Raw genomic sequence first — 15,739 nt, 5'->3', positions numbered from 1 at the left:
CAATACAAATAATGTTAGTAGGTGCAGTATAGTTTTGAAATTAACGTTGGAATTTAGGGTTAGGATTGGATGATAGAATGGACCATGCTATTAATAATAACTTTAAAAAATAATAGGAATTTCAAAACCAAAACCCATGTCTGGGAATTGTTCTTGCTACAATTCTTCACCCTATTTTCTTCGTGATTTTCCTTTTTTAGATGATTATCCATTAATTTATTGTTTTCTTCACCAAATTAATAATATGAAACTCCCGCTCTGTTGAATATATGAATAATTATGAACTTGACTGGTCATCTTGGCCATAACACGAGAGCATCTGGTATAACTGGCATCAATCCCAGCTAATTAGTGCCTCAATGGTTTACACATTAGTTACACATTCCTTTTCGGAAAGCTGCATTAAGGAGGTTGCCATGCTCCTGTTTTGAAAAGATTACAGTACTATGATATAAGGTTTCAAATATTACAGTATGCCTGTCGGACTGTGCATAACGATTTTACAATGTACTAGTGTACTTGTATATTGGTTGCACCAATATGATATTGAAATCCTAAGCAGTTTGTACTTTGTAGTAACTAGTAACTATGTTGGAGTTCTTAGGTATTATATAATACTGATTGTTATAATGCCCACATATCATTGCCTCCTCCGCCTTCAGTACTAGTGCCGACGTATCTTTTTTTCCTTCCCTTCTATTATGAATGATGATTAGAAAATGATGAAGAAATTATTTATATTATGAGAATAATGATAAATATAAGAACGAAACATGTCTTAATTTCTTTGCTCGATCATGGTTTGGAGGTTCACTTTTTATGGTAGATAGACATTTCAAGAGTTCCATTGTTTTCATTTGATTTTTGACTTTTTCAGTTTCGGTGATGATAATTCTGAGGGAGGTTCAGAATAATTTAGATAAATTATAAAAGCAAGTGTAATTGGAAATGATTTTTGGTCATGATAGGTCTTAGGACATGTTATTAACTCATGTTATATGAGTAATTTACCTTTAAAATTTGAATAACCCAGTATGTAATTCAAAATGTTATTTTTTTTGAAGTGCATTTGAAAAATTCCTTCAAACAAAGTGAAAAATTATATATTTTTATTTGGCTTGGCAATGAATTTTCAATATTTCTTTCACCTAGAAAGACATCGAGTATTCAATTTGTTCTTCCAATCCTTTATGTTTCTGGGACTTCTATGATTCTATCAACCCTATTAATTTCATGCTACCATCCTAAATTTAGGAGGGTATAAATGTTTGTGTGCATGAGTCTTCCTAGGCCTTGCATTGGTGGTTCTCATGTGCCATCCGTTTTGTATTAATGTGCTTCGACACTTGGGGTTGAGAGCAAAGCATGGGACACTATTCCCAAGAATAAATGCAAAAACACTTTATTGATGTTCTCCTTTATATTAGGCGAGCAGAGGAAAACTAGATGTGGAAGCGTATAGGTTAAACTTGCATACAAGTACATTGCACCGCAAAGTCTAGCTCTCAATTGTGTTCCACCTATATCTAATTCGGAGATTACAGACGGTATCTGCATGAAAGATTGGAAGTGGACCTGTATAGGAGTGTTTCAACTTTCAAGAAAAAACTGACTAAATGCTCATTCTTGTTATGATTTATGTGAGTGGGAACATAAACAAACTTTTATTGTTGGAATCAGCCTTTTGATGTTCACAATGGAAAACAGAATGCTTGGAGTGATCATTGAATTTTTCCTGTTGGAGTGACCATAGAAATAATTCCTTTCCATATTCTGCAATTTTTGAGGAACAATTTCCATTATATTTTGTCTCATTTCCTTTTATGATATTGTATATTATATAAACATCACAATCTGATTATAATGGATACATCTATTTTTTGTTTTGTAGGTTAATGGATCTTGTTCAACAAGAGTTATCATTTGCTGATCACTTTTCAAAACTCAAGGTGATTTATGCTAAGTAACTCGTGACTTGTGTATTGTAAAATTTCATGGTTGCACATTAGCCTCATGTCTTCAGTTTTCTCATTGTTAATGTTCTATCTCAGTATCTAATTTTCTGTTTTCTTTTGCTAGTCCCATAATTATGCTAATGCTTATTTATGCTTACATCTGTGGTTGTAGCAAAACTGTGAACCATTTTATGGAACAAAAGGTATTCCATGTGTTTGTTTTGGAATTTTTTTAATTATTTGTGGTATGCGTACACTACACCTATGCGACTATTGACTCTAGCTGTATCTGAATAAAATATTGCCGCAGTTTGTGTTGCTGTAGCCAAGAATTAACTTAGACTACTATATTGATTTTCTTTATCTTGCTAAGATGCCAATTCTGCTTACTATTCTTTATTTTGATGAACATAATGTTACTCTTTTTCTTCTTTTGATGCAGTGAATTTCTTAAAGTATATTCCATTATAGTTGCTCAGAACAAACTACTACTGATTTTTTTTCAGCTTCCTTTGAGTGCGATTCAGAAACTGTTGTCAGCAGCACCACCTTCTGAATCTAATGCATTTCGCATTGACTTTCGTTCCGGACATGTTCACTATCTGAATAATTTGGAAGAAGATGCCATGTACAAACGTTGGCGAAGCAATATCAATGAGGTGCTTCTTTTCTGTTTGGGTTTGAGCTGAACAGATCTCAGATTGATAATTTGTGTTTGTTTAAATCATTTGTTTCTGATGTTGTAGATATTGATGCCGGTCTTCCCTGGTCAGCTTCGATACATTCGAAAAAATTTGTTCCATGCTGTTTATGTAATTGATCCTGCAACAAGCTGCGGAGCTGAGGCATGTTTACTATATTCTTCTTAGATGAACACATTTAAGATTTGTTTGTGTATTCCTCTGTACTTTTGACAACTCACTTAAAAGTTAAAATTCATGCAGTTACAATATTTCTGATAGTTTCTTTTTTCTGAAAATTTTTAGACCATCGACATGATTCTGTCGCTGCATCAAAGTAGCATTCCAATGAGATTTGGCATAATACTGTATTCTTCGAAACTTGTCAAGATAATAGAAGAAAATGGCGGCCATCTTCCCTCATCTGCTGTACAAGATGACAAGAAAAGAACAGAAGATGTTTCCAGTTTGGTAAATTGTTCGTTCACTTTTAGGTTTTTTTCGTTATATCTTGTCCTTGAAAATGGATTGGCTTTTTGATTCCTATATCTGTATTTAGATGTGGAATATCCATCTATCAATTTTGATAGCATCTACATCTAAAAATAAGTATGATAAATTGATAATATTCAACTATATATGACCTCTTACACGTAGATGAGTAGATCCAAGGATTACAATTTCGAATAAGATCGCCCGTACCGGGCGATACGTACCGGTCCGTCTGCAGACCGTTACACGAACCGTCCACTACTGAGCGGTATTATATATAATATATATATATATTATAATATATAGATTATATATATATATATATATATATATATATATATATATATATATATATATATATATATATATATATATATATATATATATATATATATATATATAGGCGATGCCACCTTGTTTTTCGGCGATGTCGTCGAATAATATATATATATATATATATACCGAATGGTATATAGTACCGTACTGCATTGAGCGAATGTTGAAACTTTGGTACGGTACAATATTTCAATCCTTGAGTAGATCAATGTTTAAATTTCAATCAGATTTTGATTTCAGTATTCTACCGGACCGGTATGTTACTAGTGTACCGGCGATATACTAACTTGTACCTTTCTGATATCCCTTGGTGCGGTATTGATGTATCATATGCTATACCGGCCCATACCATCCATCAATTTTGATAGCATCTACAACTAAAAATAAGTATGATAAATTGATAATATTCAACTATATATGACCTCTTACATGAAGATGAGTAGATCAATGTTTAAATTTCAATCAGATTTTGATTTCAGTATTCTACCGGACCGGTATGTTACTAGTGTATTGGCAATATACTAACCTGTACCTTTCCGATATCCCCTGGTGCGGTATTGATGTATCATATGCTATACCGGCCCATACCATCCAGTATCAACTGCACCATTAAACAATTACTACCAACCGCTGATATTGTTTGATACCTGTCCTTTGTTGGACTAGTAAATCCTGGTCTATACCAATATTTGAAATGTTGATGTAAATACTAGTGCATGTTTTTCTATAATCATCTGCTACAACATTGTCAACAAAACAAGCAGTGATGTCCCAACTATTTAGGATCATCTAGATGTATCTTTTGTCGCCATTGAGCCTGGCATAGAGCAATATTTTCAGTTAAATTAAGAATATATAAATCTTTGTTTATTGTTTCTTAGAAAGTCTTCATAGGTCTCTCCCTAGCTCTCTTCGCACTATTATTTAAAATTATATTTTTACTAATTGTCATACCTCTTCTAGTTGACAACTATCGACCTTTTTAGTGCATATTGAATGATTCTCTCGTTTTATCTCTGATTTATATTATCTTAAATGTCTATCTCTCATTTTACCTCTGATTTGTATCATTTTAAATGATTCTCTCTCCCTGCCTTCTTTCTTTGACTGTTGCCTTCTCTCTCTGACTGTTATTGGTCCTCCAAATGCCTCTCCTTGCTTTCTTTCACTAGTCATCTTAGCCTTTCACACTACCCTTACCTAAGCTAGTAGCAACTCTTCGGGCCATTGTAAACTTGCATGCTAAAAGTTAGGTGCTGTTATCTTTCTTTTCGACATAATTTAAGGTTTTCTGTTGGATCTGGATTTTTCCTGTATATCAACCTTTTCGGGTCAACTATCAGTGACTCAAGTGATAAATGAACAAGTGTCCATTATCATTTGATCCTTTTTCGGTCAACTTTATATCAACCTCAGATGTGGGGCTTGATTGTCTCTTTTTGTATAACCTCTAGAAGTTTCTGACTAGATGCATCTCTTCATGATTCTGAGCATGATCTTGCTGTGGAGTAAATTACATTATGCGGAGTTCTTTTGTTTTTTGACTACTCCAACTTGTATTTTATTTTTTCTTAATGTTTGACTGTGAGCTTGCTTTGCTTATTCTCCTGCACTTGTTAGCTTTCCTTTTACATTGATATACTTCTAATTTTCTTCTTTTGCTTTTTGTGTCCTTATGCAGATTATACGTCTTTTCCTGTACGTTAAGGAGAACTATGACACTCAATTGGCATTCCAATTTTTGGGCAATGTATGCCATATTAGTTCTTTGCAGAATTTTTGTTTTTAGTTGCAGTGAAATTGGTATCTCTTCTGAGTTCTGACAATTGCATTCAATCTATTCTTTAGATAATCTCATGATGTTTAGCTTCTTTGTTTTTCATTTTGCTGTTGCATTTTTCTATTTTTAGAAACCAAATTCTGCTAAAACTTGAAGTTGATAATTGTTTTTTGCTAGTCTTAAAGGCTTAATGCAACTTTGTATGAGAACTTTGTGAGGAATATCTGCTGCTTTGCTGTCAAATAAAATTTAAGCTCTTAGGATCCTTAAAATGAAAAAAAAAAATAGTGTATATAGAATGCTGATAGACTGGTATCTTTAAGTTGCAGGTGGTTGTGGTTGGGCACACCATGGAGGGGAAAAACCTGCTACCTTTAAAAAACTAGGACTACAATTTTTAGAAAGAAACCAAACTAGAGTGCCTAAAATGGGATGGTCTGTATCCCAATTCATGCTCAGACCACTAAATACCAGTCCGTATGGACCTGACTAGGTAAATTAAATTATCTGCTTGTGTCTCTCCTAGCACCAGATATTTTTTCTCTCCAATTTTGGTCCACTAATAAAATTATAGACTCTCTTAAACGTTATATACTGCTTGTCATAGTCCATGTACTGCTTTAGACTGTGGCTTGCATGTATAGAATAATCTCTGGGAATTAGGATGAGTACATTAGCGTGGATTATTGTCTCTTGTCAATCAAGATAACTGAAGTATAGCTAAGCCTCAATAGATCCACTAACCCTAGGGTTAGGTTTAGGGTTGACTCAAGAGTCAAGGAAATGATAATTAAGGATTAATTTCTTGCTTTATCAATTTATTGACGTATATTGGTATACTTAGTCCCTTAATTATCTGAGGAAAATTGTACTCTTGAAGATGCATAAGTCTTGCTTTAACTAACTCCAAATGATGAACCCCATGATATCAGCAGCATGGTTAGCTCATGACCTTTATTTTACTTCCAATGAAATTTATAATAGTTTTTCTTGGACAAGATCATTGGACAAGGATTGCCATTTCATGGATTGGGTACAGATGCCCTTCTATGCTATCTGGTGTGGCCCTATGTTGGTCGGTGCATATCAAATGTTAACTTAGCCTAAGTTGCCCATGGGCACAACTCGTTGGCAGGACACGTGCTATTGTGCTAGAATGACATCTATTCATCTGCTATCTTATTTGACTTGTGTTGCAACCCCTTCTAGAATGACATCTACTCTTGCATGTGCACTTATGAGTATGAATAAACATCTATTCTTGCTTGCAACATCTTTTCTTTCTCTTTATGTTATGAAATTATGTTATTTTGTTTTTCTCACTGTTAACTTAAGCATTGTACAAATGCATTTTGCGCATGATTTTAATATTTTGTCATCTAGATAATTAAAGTGCTCACATGAAGTTATATACTATGCATTATGAATTTTCTTTTTGATGTGATAATGGACAAGGTCTGGTTTTGGTTGCCAATAATTGTTGAAGAATATGTCCAATGTATTACAGGTAAACAAGTTATGGAATAGTGGGGATGATTTTGGTGAAGAAAACCTTGAAGCACATCATGTTGAAGGGGCATTTGTGGACTCTCTCTTGTACAATCCTATGCTATTTTTGAATTGTGGACACTAAGCATCTTTAGTTTTACAAGAGATCAAAAATTTGTGGTTGACATGTATTTTGATTTTTTCAGATCAAAGGCAAAATCTCCTCCTCATGATACATTATTAAAGCTTGAAAAGGAACTAACCTACAAAGAAGAGGCTGATGGCAGCTCTCTTTTTGTCTTTAAACTCGGGTTATCTAGATTGGAATGCTGCTTATTGATGAATGGTCTTGTATATGAAGCAAATCAGGTTAGTCATTACATTATTTGTACAATGTTATTTTTTATTGAATGATATGACAGGCCAATCTGTATCATATATCAGTCCAATATGGACTCTAGCATGGTATATCACAGTACCATAAAAAATTACATATATTTAGTGTTATTATTACTTGGGCATGGTGGTCAGTAAACCATGTACCTATTTGGTTGGTGAACTTCAATCAGGATGGCTTGGTATCTGCACCATTGTAATCTCAATAATGCTTTTCCCTGGGACTTAGATTAAGTGTCGAATGGTTTGTAGAACACTTAGATTGAGTAAATTATGATATGTATAAGATGGAGGCCTTCATTTTGGGCAACATCATTTTTTGAATTCTGGATGGCATAGCAAGGATGATAGATGATGAGGTTGTCAAATTCTCATGGACTTGATAAATCAGCTGTTAATTAGTATTAAAATTTCATAAGACATTTTAAGTTTCAGCCTTATATCAAGTTAATAGGGATAATAGTGTTTTCTTTGGCATGTGCACCAAGCCTTCTCACAAGCTAGATTAGGCTACTTGTTAATTGGGTTTGGGATGTTACGAGAAGGAAAACAGATCTTAAGTCAGGTTTGAGACTAGTTAACTTAAGAGTTTAGACAATTACTAAAATCTCGGTATGTTACCTATACTTATCAATACCATAGCATACTCTGTCAGTGTAGTATTGGTACAATCAGTACTAGTTTTGGTCCCCTAACATCCCCATTCAATCCTTATTAGAACATATTATCAGGGTTTTCCGAATCGGGTACCAGACCCGATTTGAAGATTTGTCAGGTCGGTATGTACCAGTGTATCGACACACGGTACACTGGTAAGTATCGGTGTTTCGGAGAGTAAGAAAAAAAGGGAGAAGAGGAAGGGATAGTAGAGGAAGGAGGAAGAAAGAGGGAAGAAGAGGAAGCGGCGGAAGAGGAGGAAGACGGGAAGAGGAAGAGGAAGAGGAGAAGAGACTTACCCGTGATGTGGTGGTGTGCAGTGAGGTCACGGCAAGTGGAGGTCGTCAGTGGTCGACTGTGTGAGAAGCATTGCTTGTAGCATCGGAGGCGATACTCGCTAGCCCTACGTAGGCGGTGCTTGCGTGAGAAGTCGGAATTAGGTTTTCCCACTTCCTTTTTATATGGCGGATCGGATTGGGGTGGGTCCGCGTATTGATCAACGCTTGGATCGGTACGTGCCGCTCGTTTCGAATCGGTTCGGGCAAAACGACGATCACCACTTATCATGAACATGCCATAAACACATTCATAAATCATTCCTAAAAATTTCATTAGTTATATATTCATTAAAAATATATGTTAGAAACTTGTAAGTATATGAATTTAATTACTATATAAACCATACATTATTAGTGGGTAGCTACTAGCCATTTTGTACATATAGGCAAAGTAGTCTTACTGCTCTAGTTAATGTGGAATTCGTTTTGTGCAAGGAATGCGATCTAGCTGGACTGACACTTGGTACATCGGTATGTACTGACTTCTAAAAAAGGGCTAAAAATTTAGCTGAAAATTAAAAAATTAATAAGTGACGGTCAAGGGAATGAGGAGGAGGAGAGGCGATGATGCATGAGAGGAGGGAAGTAGGAGGAGAGGCGGGGATGTAGAAGGAGACAAGAGAATGAGGTGACATAGAAGAAGGGGAGGAGAGGCGGTGGCACAAAAGGAGAGGAGGGAGGGAAGCAATGGAGGAGGGAAGGAAGAGAGTGATGGCATAGGAGAGAAGGGAAGTAGGTGGATGAAGAAGGGAGGGGAGAAGGTGGTGGTGGATGAGGAAGAGGAAAGGAGGTCAAGGATGAGGAGGAAGAGAAGAGTATTGATGATGGTTGATGACGATAGGCAGGAACAACAAGTGGCAATGAGGGATGCGATCAACGGCGGAAGCAGACGCAGGTTCTGGGGAGAAGGCATGAGAGGATAAGCTAAGATTCTAATTTTTGTTTGTTTTTGATTTTTTTAAAATGTTGGGCTGACTATCTAGTCTTGGCCCATTACTGGGTGGTAAGGCCTGTTCAGAAGCCTTACTGCTTGGTTCATAGGGCTCACCTAGTGATAAATCATGTATTACACTTCAACCGCTCGAAATTGAGCTGGTCCATGTGCCAGTCGGACCATATGAGGCGGACAAAATTGCATTCCTTGTTTTTGTGTCCTATAAGTCTATAACTATGGTGATTGTTGAGCATTGGTACTATCACCACTATATTGGTATTGTTAAATATATGGAACCTTGGATTCAGTAGACTAGGATCAATTTTCAACATCTCATGTGACTCAAAATCTGTACTGGTAAGAAGACTGTGATCATGAGGAACTCTTGTATGACTTGATCTCATCCGAGCTCTTCCTCATCTTCTTAAAGTAATAAACTGCCTTTTATTTGCTTGGATAAATAATGCTAAAATTGAAAATATTATTTTCTTTGAATTTTGGATCAGCTGATCTTTTGGAGGAAAGATGAGAAAATGGTGCCTATAAACTGGACCAGAGAACTATGAATTAATGCTACATTAGTAAAGCAAGGAATATTACATGGGGATGCCTGAGGCCTCCTGATAACTTGATAAGCACTTCTGAATTATATATATGAGTAGCAAAAGAAAATTAATTATGATAAAGCAAAGTGTGGGATAGTTTTAGAACAGAATCAACAGATGTTTTATTCTGTGAACAAAATTATTGATATGGTTCTTGTTAAATTTTTTTCATGATTTTGTACTACTTGTTGCTATGTAGGAGGCTTCTATTAATGCTATGAATGAAGAACTGCCCAGAATTCAAGAGCAAGTTTATTACGGCCATATTAACTCAAAAACAGACGTGTTAGAAAATTTTCTTTCTGAGAATGGTTATCGCCGCTATAACCCTCAGGTACTATAGTTAATTGCATTTTGAAAGCCATTTTGTTCTTTCATTTCTCAAGTACTTGTGTTTATAACCAATAAAACACCTAGATCCTCAGCGAAGCTAAGGGACACAAAAAGTTTAGCTCACTGATATCATCGTATGTTGGGACGGAAAGTATTCTTCAAGATGTCCATTACTTACACTCTTATGCATGTAAGATTAATTGATTAAGATTTTTTTGGTGTTCTTGGCTCCTTTTCGTTAGTTAACTTGTTACTGTGTAATTCAATATGCAGCTGCAGATGATTTGAAGCCGGTTACACATCTTCTAGCGATTGATATTACATCAAGGGCAGGAATGAAGTTGCTGCATGAAGGAATAAATTACTTGGTCTTGACTTCACTCTTGCGCATTGAGATGCAATTGCCTGATGTGAACTTCAAATCACATTATTGATTTGTGATGTTCTTCTTGCAGATAGGAGGATCTAAAAGGGCCCGTGTTGCTATGCTACTTTATAGCACTGTCGGAGCTTCATCAACTGCTTCACATTTTGTTAAGGCCATCGACACAGCGGTATCCGTGTTCAGGTTAGTCTTCTTCCCTCATTTCTATAGGATCCCCTATATGCTTAGTTAATTTTTGAGATGTTACTTATCAACCTACTTTTGTGTAGTTTACTGATACGTAAATTCTATAATCTGACAATTTTTTTTAATAATTTAAGCGACAAGGAGCGAGTCTTAGACTTTTTGGAAGAACTCTGCTCATTCTATGAAGATCAATTCATGACTGCGTCTCTGTTGGATTATGACAATTTCAGCATATTTACTGATAGAGTTTGTGAACTAGCTGCAAAATTTGGCTTGCCATCTGATTATTACAATTCAACGTTTTCAAGCTTCTCAGTGGATGTAATTAACAAACAGATGGAGAAGGTACACATTTATTTTTGTTAGTCTGGACATGATTTTTCATGTTTATCACATTTTTTTAGTTTGTATTTGAGGTAAAAATAAACAAAATTGTTTGCTTTGTTTCAAAAGATATAGTGAAATTAAGCAAGTGGCTCCCGTTAAAGGACTAAGAAACTCTTACAAAGTAAATAATTACTTGCTTCCTAATGATGTCTGTATATTGTTTTGTTCAACGTGTTATTTGTCTTCTTGGAATAAATGAAAACTACCTATTGAATCAGCCTGAATTTTTTATCCTGAGTTTTAGATATAAGATTATTTTGGTTTATTTGTTACAATATTGACGTTGTCTCTATGTCAAATGACCAAGTTTAAGTACATAGACCAAGGATTGAAATTTCAGGTATTGAACTATGTTGGTCCATGCATGGACTAGTACAGGTGTGGTTTGTTTCGGCATATCGATACATGGTATGTTGGCACATACCATGGTAAGAAAGGGGGCGTTGGGAAGAGTAGGAGGAGGAGAAAAGAGGGAAAGGAGGAGACAAGGATGAGGAAAAGGAGGAAGGGAGGAGTAGGAGTACCAGGCTGGTGGTGATGGATGGCACGATCAGTGGCAGAGAGAGAGAGAGAAAGAGAGAGAGAGAGAGAGAGAGAGAGACAAACAGACACGCAAGAGAGAGATCGAGAGAGACACAGAGGGGGAGAGGGAGGGAGTGGGAGTGATGGGTTAAAGCCTAAAATGGCAAAAAAACAATGGACCATTGTCACCATTCAGGTTCACGCCTGGACTGCCAAATATCAATCCTTGATGTAGACATTTGAAAGTATAACTAAGGATGCCTGGTTTTATACATTTGTCTTTGCCACAATGTTGGCAAAATGATATTTTATGATAGTTGTGATATGTTTGCAATCTCTTGGCATTACTTCTGTCAAGATTGGTTCTCCTTCAGGGCAAGGTCTTCAATTTCGAATAATACCGCTCGTACCGGGTACTACGTACTGGTCTGCTAGGACCGCCTGCTAATACCGCTCGTACCCGGGTACTATGTACTATATATATATATATATATATATATATATATATATATATATATATATATATATATATATATATATATATATATATATATATACACCGAGCGAATCTCGAAACTCCGGTACGGTATGATATTTCAATCCTTGCTTCAGAGAGCTATTTTTTTTTTAGGATAGCGCCGGCCTCAAAGGGAAAAAGAAAAGAACAGAGAGAGAGGGAGGGAGAGAGAGAGAGAGATACTAAATTAAACTAGCTCTGACATTATTTCATCAAGGAAATATCAAGTGTTATACCATAGTTTTCTTATATCTACCATGGAACAATTGCTCGTAGGTTAGTTCAAATCGAAATCAAATGTTTCATGGCCATCAGTATAAAATCATAAGAATTGGCAATTGCAATATGAGTTTTTTGTAGTTGTATCAAAAAATCTAGAAAGTACCTAGATGTCAACTTTATAGCTGGAAACTTTCTGGTTCCAATGTATATATTAGATCAGAAATTGAAAGTTTATTTTATGGAAATGTGACTTCAAGACTTAGTATTGAATTCAAAGTCTCCAGGATATATGACTCTATTGTACTACTTAAATAATAGATCTCTTCATAGAATTCAATTTATCCAAAATGAAGGATCTTCTGGTCACAGATTCTTTATTGTTTTTCTTTTCCATCTGTTCTTTGATAGGTAGTGAAGATTTGGCTGATATAGTAGAAGTTCCTTCTTGGTGTTGTACTAATGGTATTGGAAGCCTTGATCAGTAGATTAATAATTTTTTTGGTGCTGTACTAATGTTGTTGTATATTAATAATTTTTTGTACAACTACTGGATATTTAAATCATTCTCCATAGACACATAATTAAAATATTTTCATTACATAAATAAAATGATTATTTATTTGTTTGTAGCTATGACCATTGAGATGTAAAAGTTGTAACTCTGTCATGCAATGATTTGTAGTAGGGCTTATTCTTTGTGGCCAATTTGTCATGTCACTTGTTTTCTACTATAGGGCTTGAAAGGAAAATAGATGAAAGTTTTGGCTAAAGCTCTTTTTCAGTTTTCTTGTCTTGGAGACCTGATCTCATGGTGGCTCTAGGTCTTTAGTGGACAACATTGCAGATTTTGTTTTTCATCTTCTTCTGCTTATCTGAGTTTTGCTTTGACATATCCTAATTGAGACTTGCTTTTTCAAATATTCAGGTCTCAGGTTTTTTGCATGGGCAACTTGGTCTTGAATATGGTTCCAATGCTGTAATTACAAATGGAAGAGTGAGCTACATAGTGCCATATTACTTAATATAATTTGCCCAATGCTAAAAGTTCTAATTGATTTTTGATTCATTTTGTACTAACTCATTAATTTTTAGATATTTATCCTCAAAGATGGGAGCCCCTTTCTAAGTGATGATTTGAGTCTTTTGGAGTCTGTGGAATATGAACTAAGAATTAAATACATCTATGAAATTATTGATCAAGTGGAATGGGTAGATGTTGATCCTGATGACCTGACAAGGTAAATTTCCAATGTTGCAGTTACTTCTTCATAGTTGTTTATAATCTCTTAAAATATTTAAAGGTTTGGGTATGAAATTGTTTGAAGAGTTTTCTAATAGGTTTACAAAAAAAAAAATCCAAACATATAAAATGATCTCCATTTATAATCATCTTTATTGAAAGTTGAAACACTTCTTTTTTAAGGATTGTGCTTCATGGAAGTCCTTCAATCCCTAACCTGTGGCATTATAAAGTCCACCTACACCATGGAGGTAGATGGGCACTGAGATAATATGATAAATATGTTTGTGAAATAGTTTGGATTTCCATTCTTCCAGTATTATTTTAGTTTTGTTTGGAAGAGGGATCCAGCCCAATTTTGCATGCTTGTCAGGTATGTGCAGGATTCCTAAATATTCAAAGGGAGGTTAGAGGCTTGATAATTGAACATCAATCTTCACACATTTCCTCAATGTTAGGACCTAGATACCATGATTTTGCATTAATCAAAGACAATGGCAAGCCAGAAAATTTTAGTATAGTGCAACTTCATGTTCCATTAATTGACCTTCATCAATTGATGAGAAAATCAACATGTTATTCGTGAACTAGTCCATGGTTTCATGAAGAGATCCCATGGATACAGGACACCTAATTCAGCCTGCTAGTTGTTAAGGTAAATGGACATTCACTACTAGAATGAAGATTAACGGATAAAATGGTTCTTCATTTGTTAGGCCTCATATATGGGAAGAAAATTTTGGTAGACTCATTATACAATGCCCAGCAAACCAAAGATTTAGTCAACTGCATGCAGAGAGTTCTAACAATACATATATCCCACAGTGGATATAGTTGTTCCCTCTACACTGGAGATGCTACCTCTGGCTTTAAAGATGTTGAGAATGAAATCTCAGTATAACTTATTAAAGTTTCTCAAAATCCACCACTCCTTGCACATAGGTGGATTGTTGATCTGAAACAATCAGCAACATCTATTCTTTCAGAAAAGCCAATTATACCAGATAAAGGAGTTGGATGAGGGGCTTAGTGAACTTGTTAGTAGGAACTTTGTGAATACCTTACAAATATAGTTGATTAGGCTGGTCGGCCTGTAAGTGTTAGATGACAGAGTTATTCTCCATCTTAGGAGTAAAGGATAATAAATGCTTGATCTAGTTTCTTAATTGAGTTGGATCCATCACAGAACCCTTGGAAGATTCGGTAGATCATGAATCGTCTCCAAGAACCCTTGGAAGATCTTCATGCTTGTTAGAAGCCATTAGGTCCTGGGTTTCTGTCCTAGATCAACAAGAAGACCAATGCTTTAATTTCTTCTATTGAGAAAGGTTTTCTAGATTAGCAGCGAGGCTGAATTCTGAGGGTAAGTTTCTCACTGAAACAACTTTCAGTGGGTTTAGGTTAACACCTAGTATTACATCTTATCTGTGACGGCTATATCAATTCTTGTGTCGAGTTAGAGTAATGAGCTAATATGCCCCAAATTAGCTTTTCAATGATTATCTCAACGTACATCTGTATCTTTGAAATTGATGTTTAATTGGACTAGCAAAATCAATCAAGTGTTCTGTATGCCACTGCATTGAGGCTGTTTATCACGGTTTTGTATTGTTTGAAGAATACCAGTTTGTTAGAAACACAAATTTGGTTGTTTGAAGGAATAGTGGTCATACTAAATTGGGAAGCCATCCTTCCAACACTACATAGATCGTTGAACAATTAGATAGACAGGAAGAAGTATGATATCTATTGTAATGAAACAAATAATGTCATGATGTTCTAGCATGATATTTTATAAAAGAATGGAGTATTTCGTAGATTTCTTCTAGATCAGATTGTAATCCTCCCTTTGAACTATGTCTTTTACTTATTCATAATTTCTTGATTTACTCTCAATGTTCCATTTTCATATTGTTGTATTTCATTTTTCACTTTGGTAATACCTGGGAATAATCCCCGTTGCTTTTATATTTTCCAATTCATAAACTCCCAGTACATACACTTACTCCATTTCCTCTACTTGCAGTAAATTTTACAGTGATCTTATCATGTTAGTTTCCTCTTTGCTGTCTACACGTGAACGGAGTTCTGACAGGGCCCATTTTGAAATTTTGAATGCAAAACATAGGTATGTGCTTTCACTTGTTTTACCTGCAATGATGCTTTCTTACAACATACTACCGTCTTGACTGATGTTTGGCTATCCTTTTTTTGTTTTTGCTACTAAAAGTATAGAAAGGAATTCTAGAATGTGACTTTGACTTTACAGGTATGGGGATATTAGTG

The 15,739-nt window shown here is 35.2% G+C and overlaps 1 protein-coding gene across 1 annotated transcript in view; it reads left to right on the top strand.

Moving 5' to 3' along the window:
* The window catches only part of LOC135612450 (UDP-glucose:glycoprotein glucosyltransferase-like), a 32,475-nt gene that overhangs the window by 5,095 nt on the left and 11,641 nt on the right, over nucleotides 1-15,739 (top strand). Inside the window, exons 9-23 of the mRNA XM_065108771.1 lie at nucleotides 1,892-1,949; nucleotides 2,462-2,614; nucleotides 2,702-2,800; nucleotides 2,942-3,106; nucleotides 5,145-5,213; nucleotides 6,751-6,839; nucleotides 6,938-7,100; nucleotides 9,861-9,995; nucleotides 10,079-10,184; nucleotides 10,268-10,362; nucleotides 10,450-10,562; nucleotides 10,700-10,910; nucleotides 13,139-13,207; nucleotides 13,306-13,451; nucleotides 15,480-15,581. Of these exons, the coding sequence (XP_064964843.1) occupies nucleotides 1,892-1,949; nucleotides 2,462-2,614; nucleotides 2,702-2,800; nucleotides 2,942-3,106; nucleotides 5,145-5,213; nucleotides 6,751-6,839; nucleotides 6,938-7,100; nucleotides 9,861-9,995; nucleotides 10,079-10,184; nucleotides 10,268-10,362; nucleotides 10,450-10,562; nucleotides 10,700-10,910; nucleotides 13,139-13,207; nucleotides 13,306-13,451; nucleotides 15,480-15,581 (1,773 nt within the window). The remainder of the gene's footprint in view (nucleotides 1-1,891; nucleotides 1,950-2,461; nucleotides 2,615-2,701; nucleotides 2,801-2,941; nucleotides 3,107-5,144; nucleotides 5,214-6,750; nucleotides 6,840-6,937; nucleotides 7,101-9,860; nucleotides 9,996-10,078; nucleotides 10,185-10,267; nucleotides 10,363-10,449; nucleotides 10,563-10,699; nucleotides 10,911-13,138; nucleotides 13,208-13,305; nucleotides 13,452-15,479; nucleotides 15,582-15,739) is intronic.

The sequence above is a fragment of the Musa acuminata genome, chromosome BXJ2-5 (assembly GCF_036884655.1).
Source record: "Musa acuminata AAA Group cultivar baxijiao chromosome BXJ2-5, Cavendish_Baxijiao_AAA, whole genome shotgun sequence".
Classification (NCBI taxonomy): domain Eukaryota; kingdom Viridiplantae; phylum Streptophyta; class Magnoliopsida; order Zingiberales; family Musaceae; genus Musa; species Musa acuminata.
The sequence above is the reverse complement of the archived record's forward strand: the minus strand, read 5'-3'. Positions and strand labels throughout refer to the sequence as shown.